The sequence below is a fragment of the Syzygium oleosum genome, unplaced genomic scaffold (assembly GCF_021117445.2).
Source record: "Syzygium oleosum isolate NSW1041296 unplaced genomic scaffold, Sole_v2.1 Sole_v2.01, whole genome shotgun sequence".
Classification (NCBI taxonomy): domain Eukaryota; kingdom Viridiplantae; phylum Streptophyta; class Magnoliopsida; order Myrtales; family Myrtaceae; genus Syzygium; species Syzygium oleosum.
Window position 1 is genome coordinate 7,446,840 of NW_026607485.1, and position 12,034 is coordinate 7,458,873.

General features: G+C 41.6%; 1 protein-coding gene across 1 annotated transcript; it reads right to left on the reverse strand.

Annotated features, from left to right (window-relative positions):
* Positions 1-348: 348 nt before the first annotated feature.
* Positions 349-5,681, reverse strand: LOC115685042 (sugar transport protein 13-like). The gene is made up of 5 exons (XM_030610032.2): positions 5,454-5,681; positions 3,869-4,191; positions 2,781-2,905; positions 1,968-2,259; positions 349-1,317 (listed from the first exon to the last, which is right to left on the reverse strand). The coding sequence occupies exons 1-5, from the start codon at positions 5,587-5,589 to the stop codon at positions 607-609; spliced, it is 1,587 nt and encodes a 528-aa protein (XP_030465892.1). The 5' UTR covers positions 5,590-5,681; the 3' UTR covers positions 349-606.
* Positions 5,682-12,034: the final 6,353 nt, after the last annotated feature.

The window sequence follows — 12,034 nt, forward strand, 5'->3', positions numbered from 1 at the left end:
TGGATAGAAAAAAATGCGAGCTTTTCATGCTAACATACATCGAGAGATCACATAGAACTATTAAGGACGTTTTGGGAGATAAAGAAAAACAGGCTTGGGATCCCCTAAGGGTCGTAAGTTCTCCATTACTTAATACAATAGTAGAAATTAGAATGAATCAGAGTATCAGACGGCAACTAGTTCTCTATTTTTGTTGCTTGGTGTATGGAGAAAGCGAGAGAGATTCCGAAGTCTTGCTCTCTACACAAACTTCTTAACACGCCAAATCTTACCACGGTGTTACTCCAACTGGATTTCGCATATGTAAATTTTCCGTCAAATGAAAAGAAGATAAGCCGAAAGACTTCAAAAAAACACACTCTTCTCTGCAAAGACAATATCCTGCGATATCAATTTACATGGCGGCGCGCGCCACAAATCACACGCGAAGACTATATATCTGGCTTAATCAGTATACTCTACCTATAATGACAGTATCGAAATAATTCTCGGTCTGTTGAATAGTAGTTGTTCTCTGTGTTCTAGTGTATATTCTGTACCCAATATTTTTCTAAGGTATGAAATTCCTATATATCTGAATCCTGAAAGACATTCATCTCGAATCGATTACAACTGCGATGCGGGATCAAACCCATTGCCATTGGCAGGCCCCACCTTGTTTGAAACGGCGGCCTCGGCATCATGGTCGTTGTCCTCGATGTACCGTTTCCAATACCAATGCTGCTTCCACACCCTCTCGGTCATCTCTTCGATCGGGACGTTCTTGGTCTCGGGGATAAGAAACAGAGTGAAGACGGACATGATAAGGACCCAACCAGAGAAGAACAAGAAGATGCCGTACTTGAAGTGGCACAGCATGGAGAGGAATGCCTGGCCAATCACGAAGGTGAAGAGAAAGTTGGTGCAGACGGTCACACTCTGGCCGGCCGAGCGAGTCTCTAGCGGAAACGTCTCACTGGGGATCAACCATCCAAGAGGTCCCCAAGACCACGCGAAGCTAGAGACGAACGTGCACACCATAATGACCACAAAGATCGAGTAGCCATGGCTGAGGTCCTCTGAGTGATCCTTGACCTTCAAGCCAAGTATAATTGCTATTATAACTTGGGAAAGGAACATTTGGACCCCGGCCTCCAGTAAAAGAACACGGCGGCCGATCTTATCAACCGTGTAAATGGATACCAAGGTGGAGAGAACATTGACAGCCCCAATGATGACAGCGGAGTAAAGAGATGCATCATTGCCGAATCCAACGGTGTTAAAGAGAACTGGCGCATAAAACATGATGGCATTGATACCAGTAAATTGCTGGAAGACCTGTTTTCACATACATATAACTGACGAATGTGAGTCTAATTAAAACCAATAAACTTGGAGCTAAAATCAAGAAGCGCAAAAACAGTCATCAAGACAAATAGTGACACCAGTGAACTTCATCTGACTAGCCAAGTACACTCAAAAGATCAATACTTATAGCACGTTTGGTTGATTTAATCCGAAGGCCAAATGTAACATTTTCTTTTGGGGCCAGAAGAAAACAGTTACCTTACTTTCCTAGAGAAGAGAAAACTCAATACCATGCGCAACAGTAACCTGACCCTACTATTGTGCAATTTCAATTGGTCTTTTAAATCTATTCTATGATACATTCTACCCCAATCAGGCAATCACTACATTTTTGTGATTGAATATGATATAACAAACCATATAACAAACCTATAGACTATGCATATATGGTTTGTCAATTAAGTAGCGCTATTGTTTCCTTTAGAAAGATTATCTCCGCATTTGAAGCTGCTGAGGCTGATTATTCAATAAATCGACAACTCAAAGTTGACGAATATAATCTGGCATTTTCTGCTCACAAGAAGAACATTCTGGTAGACGGACATATTAAACAAGAAAGGTTTCACGAGATGAGAAATGAAGGGTGAGATATGATGATCGATGCCAGAAACAACACTGACCTGCATGGCCACTGCAATGACCAACTGAGGCCGATTCTTCCTCTTCAGGAGATTTCTGAAGGGATGCTTCACTTCTTTAGCAACGCGACTTGCCTCGAGAAGCTCCTGGAACTCCGGTTCAATGTTGTCAGTTCCCCTTATCCTTCTGAGCACAGCTTTTCCTTCTTCAATGCGACCCCGCTCAATGAGACTGTTAGGAGTGTCTACCACGAAAATAGCTCCCACAGTTAGGAGACCTGCAGGAATGCCGGCCAATCCCAACGATAGCCTCCAACCCCACCCTGCTTCGATCCTATTATTGCAAAGGCAGCAGTTAAGTTGCATCAGCTAAAGAAGTAGAAGAAAGAGTGTACTTTGGTCATATAGACACTGATATTTGCTATTTGTTAAGTAAGGCAGTTCATGAGCCAACTGAATTTATGAAAGGCAATTCGGCAGAACCAGGCATGCATTATCATTTATTTGTTTCATGAAATAGTTAAGATAATCTTTTCCAGTGAAATTATGATTGCGGCTCCAATTTCAGGAAGCATCTTCAATCTTTCAACTCATTGTAGCATCTAGAAATAGTAGTACAGCTGTGCCTCTTTTAGGGCGCATGCTTCTTTCTGTTTTCTGTAGTCCTGTTCTTACAATTCTTTAAAAATGCTTATCATTGACTCCAATTGTTGGTGTTCCAATATCTAAATGTTCCTTCGCATGATAAACATGGATTGACCTTTATTTACCACTAAAAGGTTGCTAGATTAACAAAACTTGATCGAAATGAAACTACAGAAAAAGACAACGAGACAATCAAAGCAGTGAACTTACTTCGCCGTGCGGTAGTTGACAAGACTCGCAAAAAGGATGCCTATGGTAACGTTAAGCTGGAAGAGTATATTGAGTCCTCCACGTATTCTTGTTGGTGCTATTTCTGAAAGGAAAAGTGGAACTGCCTGCATATGCATTCAACAAGACATCACAACATGCTCATTAGCCATCAAAATAAAATGATTATAGTAATTAAAACCACTAAATGTCACTTAACTAAAGTTACTTGAATTTTTAAGTCAATTCTAAAACAGATGACATGACCAAGGAGTAACATATGACTTCTGTTTTTTTTTTCCGGGTGGCTTGGACATATGACTAAAGATTAAATATGAGAGAAAAAGCTTTGTCAGTTGCCACCTGATGCAATGTGCAATACCTTGGCATTCTTTTCATACTTTCATATTTAACCAACATCAACATGCAAGATAACTCTGAACAAATTGCTAACCCGGCATCTTCAATTGTGAATCAAAATTTTAATGAGGTGCACAAATACAGATCAAGCACCCAGTAATCCATATTGGATGACATCTCCCCAAATGTTGAATTTGACCACGAAAGCTACAGCCTACAAAGTCTTCTAAATGACAATTGCAAGTTTGACTTCAGAGTCCAAATAAATTTAAAAAAAACTTAGATCATCTATTTCGGATAGAGAGGAACTTTGAAAAGCAAGCCTATTGAAAAAGTGAGGAGGAAGATACAAAGAAATCGGGCAGTGAAGACCTTTCCAGGATAATTCCAAGCAGACAATCACCATCATATCATATTCCATTAGAGAAGTTTGAACAAGGACAATAGCCACAAATATAAGAAGTGGGACTTCAACGTATATGAAATAAAAGCTTCTCAAAAATCATGTTATCTTGGAAAAGATCTCATCTGGTTCATTTATTTCTGTCTCACGTTCAAGAAGAAAAGTTAGATGCTTCATCCTATTTTGGTCTACTGCTTACCTCATTAAAATTTTCACTTGATCTCTCTTACAACTTACACAGATTTCACAGAACAACTCTCCATTTAAGGGAAAAACAATGTCCATAACAACACGCACAAAACTCAGAGAACAATAAACATGAACTAACCTGGTTAGCAAAACCAACGCCACAACCTAGTAATATCCTTCCAATGATGAGCATGGGAAGGTCTTCAGCTGCAGTGTTAAGCACAACCCCAACAATGAAGAAAAACCCAGCGATGAGCATGGTTAACTTCCTGCCAAGCCTCCTGGTGGTGTATGATGCAACGAAAGTCGCTATTAGCCCAGCAAGATACAGTGATGATGTGAACAGTTGAAGGCCTTGATTATCGTATTTGCAGTAATTGCTGTCGATCCCAGGCTCGGTAGACTTCCGGTAAACAACTGGGAAAAACTTTTTCAAGAAATCTGGCATTTGTGTTACACCCCCTGTTCAAAAATTAAAGACGAAGCAATCTGAGTCAGTTCCTTTGACAAGTGTAATCAGATTTCACCGCACTATAGGTGAATTGTTTCCGCGTAATCACATATTACCCCATCCACATAAAGAAGCATCCATTTACTAAGAAACATATAGCAACGATTTATCGCCACTATTGTTGATGGAGGTCAAGCGGGAGAAGGACAGAGAAAAAATTAAGAATTATAGTTTTAGTCTATGTCTGGAGTCCATGGACTAAGAATAACTATTCTTAGGTATGCCTAACTCAACCCGAGTTGTTAATTTCGAAATAAATAAGTGTTATATCACAAAACGAATTGCTCCTTCTCTGTTCTCATCGTCTATATGCAATCATCTCTAGGGTTCTGGTCTGGTAGTGCTCATCAACAAATTGCTCATGACAAGTATATCAACTGCATATTTCGTTTGAAGGCTCTTTCTTTTCTTCAAAGTGGTCCGCAAAATCGCAAATGCCTTGGAAAAATGCAAAAGGTTTTAAGAGCTTTTATCAAAACTCATCTCCTTTTGATGCTTTAGCATAATTTCTGTTCAAGGTATACAAGAAGTTTTTTTCCGCATCAACTTCATGGGATGACCAGTCCCCATACCAGCCCAAAGCAAAATTGAAGCTTGCGCAAACAATCGTAGAGCCGAAAGGCGGATTAACAACAGATCCTGCAAACTAACCCCCTTTAGCCAAAGCTCATGCACCAAAAAATCACCCAACTAATTGCGATTAATTTGTCAATTCAACAAACGTAAAGCATTTTCCGTTCAGCCAGTAGAGGTGCGGTTTGGCTGGAAGAAGAAATCTTTTCTTTTTCTTTATTCAAACGTGTCTTTCACGTTGTCATGCAGAGAATATATTTTTCTATGAAATGAAATAAATATTCTCTCTCTCTCGCTCTCGCTCTTTCTCATCACTAGACTCATCACAGTTCGCAAAATACTCTCTGTCCTTCGGACTCGTGAGGTTCAATCTCCTCCGAATCAAACACATACACTAATCTATATTCCACAAAAGACGAAGGAGACGCATCAGACAGATAAAGGAACTGGAATTTCACGCCCGAAGGCGTCGCAGCTAGTTCAGAAAGCAGAGATTCTCAGCCCCGTGCTCACAGAGGACGCGGCACTTGAACTAGAACCACAACAACAGCAACAGCAACAGCAACAGCAACAGCAACGCAGAAACAGGAAGACACTGCGACCGCGAGGAAGGAATTGAGCAACGACGGTCCGTCCTTACCGGAAACGCCGACGTCGTAGCCGAACATGAGGCCCCCGGTGGCGGCCATGATGCACGAGATGACCACGATCGGGGTGATCTTGGCCTCAAACTGTTCGCCCCCCGCCGAAGCGACGGCGAGCCCTCCCCCGGCCATGGCGACACTCCGATCGCGTCGGGGCTGAAAGCTCGACGATGCAGTGAAGAAGAAGAAGAAGAAGTAAGGAAGGAAGAAGGAGGAGACTTCCTTTCCGAATTTCGATCGTACGAAACGCAACGTGGATCGAAAAATGGAGGGAAAGGATTTGGTTTATATAGAGGTGGGAATAGGAGTGGGGGGCAGCGATCCGGTGGGGGCACCGCCTCCGGGATCTGTCCACGTGGCGGCGCTGACGTGCGTTGATTTTTCTCAGCGACGGCTGGCTAGTCAACCAACGGCTCTTGATTCCCCCCGCCCCTCGTAGCCTGCGCTGCCTTTCGAGTTACGGCCACCGTGCATGTGAAACGAAAGGGACAGGGAGAGAGAGATTCTGTATTTTTTCTATTTAGAAAAAATGACACAACCTAAATAACACAAACAGTTTCTGAATTTTGACCCAATATATAATTTAATCCCTAAACTTTTAATTTATTCAATATAATCCCTGATCTTTAACAAAATGTACAATATGATCTATGAATTTTTAATTTGTTCGATGTAATCCCTGAACTTTTGGCACATATTCAATTCAGTCCCTGAACTATATGAAAATGTTCAATTCAGTCCTTGAACTTGAATTAATGGAAAGGACTGTCAGGGACTGAATTGAACATTTTCATATAGTTCAGGGACTGAATTGAACATGTACCAAAAGTTCAGGGATGACATCGAACAAAATAAAAGTTCAGGGACCACATTGAACATTAACCTAAAGTTCAAAGACTACATTGAATAAATTAAAAGTTCATTGACCAAATTGTATATTTTGCTAAATTTCAGGGACTGTTTGTGTCATTATATCTTCTATTTATTTGCTTCCCTTAAAAAAAAAGTAGATCAACAAATATTTGATTTTTCTTTTTATATGAAAAATAGAGAGATTATGTTTTGGTGATGTATCAAATCGGAAAACTCAACGATTATGAATTGTTCGACATTTAATCCGTGATTTTTTAGAACAAAGTATTCCGTCGTTGAATTTCTCAATAAGCATCTTAAAGATACCCAGTTAATCCAATTCTTTCATAAGGTTGAGGTAACACGACGTGCGATATTTCTCTCGTCGAAGAGCGGCGAGCGAGAAAAAAAAAAATCTCTGGTGGTCCCACGTATTAATCTTTCTTTTTAACTTTAAGATAGATTACTCGGAAGTTTCTTGTGATGGGTTGTTTTCTTCGTATGTTGAATGATTTCATTGATGTATCATCCTCCTCAATGGTCATATTCAAGTGATTCCAAGATCGTTCCGTCTTAAAATACCAAAATTGGCGTTTGGTGGAAAGTTGAAATGCATCGATGCACATGTGAATCGGATCCATTTCTTCATTGACTTTTTCTTTTTTGGCTTGAATTTGGAGCACATCCCGGAGCCGACTCGACCGACGACGAACACCCCCCTGAAAAAATAGATGCACGGGGGTCGCCACCGTCGTCACCGATGCTACTCGAATCGTTTCGCAAAGGCGATAAGGAAAAGCTTGAAAGCATGTTATTAAAATCCTCAACCTTTATGATCACGTTTTGTGGCTTTTTGATCTAATCTCATTGATCAACTCCGACCCCTAACTAGATAACTTAATGGGATTCCACCCACATGGGGGAAAACATTCTCTTGCTAAAGTCTCGACACATCAATGGGAAAGTTTTGATCTTCTGCATTCGTGGAAGGAGGAATCGAAAGCGGAAACGACGGTGTTGGGTTAATGACACGTGGCACTATCGTAATTTTAGAGATTGAGTGATTGTATATGCGATTCGACGTTAATCTAGTTCCGACCGTCAAAGATTGATTCGCTTTCCGAGCATGATCTAGCCTAGAAAGTCGGGCATGTGACGCGACAATAGCAATAGAGATAGAGGTGCCCGCGACGATGGGTAACTTGAGAAAACGATACAGCATGTACGTTACTTAAATTTTGTAGACTCTATTCGAAGTCAAATACCGATGAAAAATAATGTCACGCCACCTTAATTATCAATTGATTTTTATACATTTTCAGTGTTGTTTTCTCTCACTATTCTGCGGAGAAAATTGGGTCAAAATCGTATGGATGGTCATCGACTCGTGTGAGATTGAAAGCAGCGACTCGCAAGCAAATACATCAGACATCGACATCTTTGACTTGACCTTTCACACTAGGGATTTCCGGCACATGTTATGAGACTACTAGCCTTTTTCTTTTAATAATTATATAATATGGAATCAAACGCATGGCCCCATTAGGGTCTAATCAAAACTTTAATCATGTTTTGTTAGGCAAAGAAGAGATTAATCATTTCGTGTTGACCAAAACTTTCCCCTCGAGCAGGTCGTCGAAGCCGATGGTTGATTAGTCAGAGCTCCTTTAGTTTGGGGCATGCTTCGTGCAACCCGTCATGTGAAGAGTAATCATTCGGTGCGTCGTCGTTTGGAAAATTCGTCATGCACTGGCAATATCTGGATCAATCCTGGAAATTAATTCAAATGCACCCGCAATCTAATCTCATCATCAATATTTTGCTTCGACAACAATCGAAATAGGAATCCTAAAATGATGGATACTATCGTAAGAATTCGGGGAGTCAACGTCGCCCTCGAGAAGTGAAACCTTTCAAGGGGGGGTGTAAAGTCGTGCTGGAATCAAATTGCAAGAGGGGTGAACGAGTCCTCTAATTTTGGTACGGCGACATTCGATCGGTCGTGATCGAGGCATCGACATCTCAGGAGTTCGATAACGAGCACGCTATTCGATCGCAAACAACAAGAAGGCAAACCAATGTTGTAACCACTTCTTTCAGGCTGCGTTATGTTATTAGTGGTGCTTGGTAGATTTCATACATTGATGCCATAAGACGTGATCATTTGGACCGCTTTAGCCGCAATTCCCAATGGCCGCACTTGCGCAAATTTTGCGCACCTATAGATTAGATTACGAATTTGAAAACTAACTTTGGTAGATGGATTTCCATTTTCTTGCAATAAATCCATTTTTATTCACCATGGTCGTTTTTCAATTTATGAAACCCTACCTTTTGACCTTCTCGGCTTCGCGGTTTCCGAGTCAATTCCACGTATTCCAATGTGACACACAGATTACATCACAAAGAGAGAGAGAGAGTCAATACCATCTAATTTTTTAAAATGTATTTTGTCGGCGAATACCCAAATAAAGAACAATTATAATTTCAAAAGCGCGGCCCGTCTCGCCTAGTGTTATTAACAAATTCCGTGTGGAAATGGAAACACATCTTCACCGGGCGCGATTACTAAGCGCTCGGGGAACGCTCGGGAGCGGTCGGTAGCTAACACGTGTTCGGGATATTTCTTAATAGGATCTTTTTATTGTCGATCTGTGGGGGGAGAAAGAGAGAGAGAGAGGAAGTAGGTGATGTGCAAAAGGGGGACACCAATCTTGACTACTATTGAAACTTCTAAAACAATGGGGGAGAAGCCCTAAAAAAGAGGGGGGGAAAAAGGAGAGGAACGTGTGAACTTCGGGACTTTTCCTTCGTGCTTTTTTTGTGTGGATAAGAAGGATGACAAAAAGGAGGAAGAGGGACACGGTAAATGGATAGTTTGCCGACATTTCCCTTATCTGAATTTTCCGCGAGGAAGGTCGGAACCAACTTGGATTTTTGCACTTTGGCCAAAAGGAATGGCGACGGTGATTCCCGATTGCTTTTTTTGCTCTTGCTCCGATTCCGGTGGATCGGATCGTGATGCTTTTCTTTTCTGCTGTTGACATGTGCGAGTTCGTGAGATGAAGTCGGATTGGATTTTTGTTAAGCTTGGCCATGGGCCGAAATGACGCCCGCCCGTCGCTCGGGCGGGCTTGGACATGGTTTTTCGATATGCCGTTCCGAACCCGGTCCGGCCACCGAGTGGCTCGAGAGGGAATACGTGTGTCTCTGAGCGAGTAGCTTTTTCTTAGGCGTCCGGCCCGGCTCGACCGAAACCGATTTTTGGGCAGGTGCTTGAGCAAGAAGTTTCCTGAGCTTTCGAGCTTGAAGAGGGTTTGGCTAATGGCCTTGTGGGATCGATTTCAAGTCCACCCCGGCACGCTGAGCCTAAAGTTTAATAAAACCCGGGCCTAAACCCACCTGTGTAGCGGCCCGAGTGCCCTCAAGGCACTAGTTCTAGGTAGTGGCGTGTAAGTTTTGGTAGGGGTGTTCAGTTTTAGGGCGGATCGGTTTTCACTTTGGAATTGGGAACCGACTATATCCATCCTCAAATCGGATCGAATCGGATCGGTCGGTCCCGGTCCAGTTCTTGGGTTATCTCGAGAACCGGCGGTGTTATTTTTTCAAAGATGTTTGATTTTATTTTTCAAAAGTTCATAACTATATCCCGAGGCGGTTACACTAGTACGATCCAATTCCTGAAGAGGAACTGGGAACCAGATCAGTCATTTCCAGTTATAAAAATTTAGAATTAAGTACTAGATCGATCCTCATGAAAATCACCTAGAAACGATAAGTCCGATTCGATCCGGTCAGGTCGGGTCCGGTTGCCGGATGGTCCTTGGTGCAGTCCAATTGAATGACTGCACGTAAAATGTTAATGTCCTGACAGACACAGCGTCATTCATCTGGTCAAACGATTGGACTGCCTCCCACTCTGATTTGGCTGTCAGATCGAGTAACTTAGTTTGGTGCATTGATTGAAAAATCTTGTCACGCTCTTTCCAATTTATCTTGTGGCCACATAGGTCGGCCCCATCCTCTCCAATAACTTTCATTTTTCATTTTTCTAATTTCTTGCACTTTACATAATTTAATTTAATTATTTATTTTGAAGAGAGAAAATATAACGTGCAATGCAATGACTCGAGTTCCATCCATAAGAGTGTGCAATACAACTCGGTCCCATCGTGATTGGCAATTTACATTATATTCTATTCATCATGTTCTACTCGTCGTGTTTCTTACCTTTCTTTTAGCTTATGTTTTTGAATGAAGTCGGATTCAAATACAACCAAATTAGATGCTCGATTCCCTATATCTACTGCGATGGAGGCATGATGTGAGGATTTCCCATTGAATGAATCTCTTGATTAGCAATTAGGAAGTACATTTGGAATTTCAAATGCGTGCCCTATATACAAAACCTTTGTTGGCAAATATATCTTCTACATTACCTTCTACTTATAATTCTTACACGCATGCGACTTAATTTCCGTGTAATCCTCCTTTCAACCTAATTCCAGTTTATCAATTTCGTCGCATTGAGTTTGCAGACATTTATTACTCCATCCAAAGTCCAATTTCTGCACTTTGCGCCTAAGTTTGGAACCGCGAAACAGTCTCGATCGGTCTCCGGTTGTTTGAAGTTTGAATTACTTCGGCGCATATCGATTTTCACCAATATATATAACTTTGATTCTCCTTCCAAATATCTACTTTTTCCAAGGGAGAAAAGAAAAGATTTCTCACTAGGTTTTTCATTGCTTCTCTTTGCTTAAAAAAAATGTATGGAAGAACTCTAGAAACTAAAGCACATTCGGTCGATTGTATTGGTTTGCTCGATTGAATTCAAACTGCGAGTGTAATCAAGTCGAGCCAAGCTCAAGCTCCACTCGACTCGCATTTTGTACGCTCGAAACTCGACTCGACCTCGATCGAATATTAAAAATTTCTGCCTGACTCGAGTCGGCTAGAAAATCAAGATGCTCGTGTTCGAGTCGACTCGGCTTGACTAAAATTAGCTTGTGAAGGAACTCGAGCTTAAGCTTAAATAACCCTGATGGTGTGATTATATCATGAAATTCTGAAGACATGTTTGTCTATTTTTAAATAATAAGTATAAATAATTTTAAAACGACAGTAGAAGCTCGACTAGGCTCGTGTATCTGTCGAGCTAAGTATTCTAGCGCTCGAACAAGATACTCGGATAACTCGAGCTCAATCCCGACTCAAGATCCAACGAGCCGGTCTTGAACACTCATCGAGTCGGACCCGAGCTACCCGCGAGCAGCTTGAGTCGGTCTCACCCCCAATTGCAACTTTTGGTAATATGCTCCTCGATCAGCACATTGTTAGGCTAATCTAAATCGAAGAAAAACATGCAATTCTACATCAAAATGGAGTCATTGAGGCAGCAAAAATTCAAGTCAAAAAGGCCCACAGCTCGGTGGCTAAATAGGCCCTTATGCAAGTCCATACGCACTTCCATATCATCATCATCAAGCCCGTGAAGAGAAAACAAAATCAAAAGCATCCGGATCTCACGTAGCTTCTCGTCTCCAAGGCTCGTCGTCGCTAATGTCGTTCTCGACCTTTCAATCGAACTCCCGATTCATGAGGTGTATAAAACCGGACGTTCGGCCTCGCACTGGACCCGAGAATGCACAGATCGCCCGTGTCACCTCGCCTTCTTAAGATCGAGCGAAAATCGCGAAAGATTTAGGAATTTCCTTTCATTTTT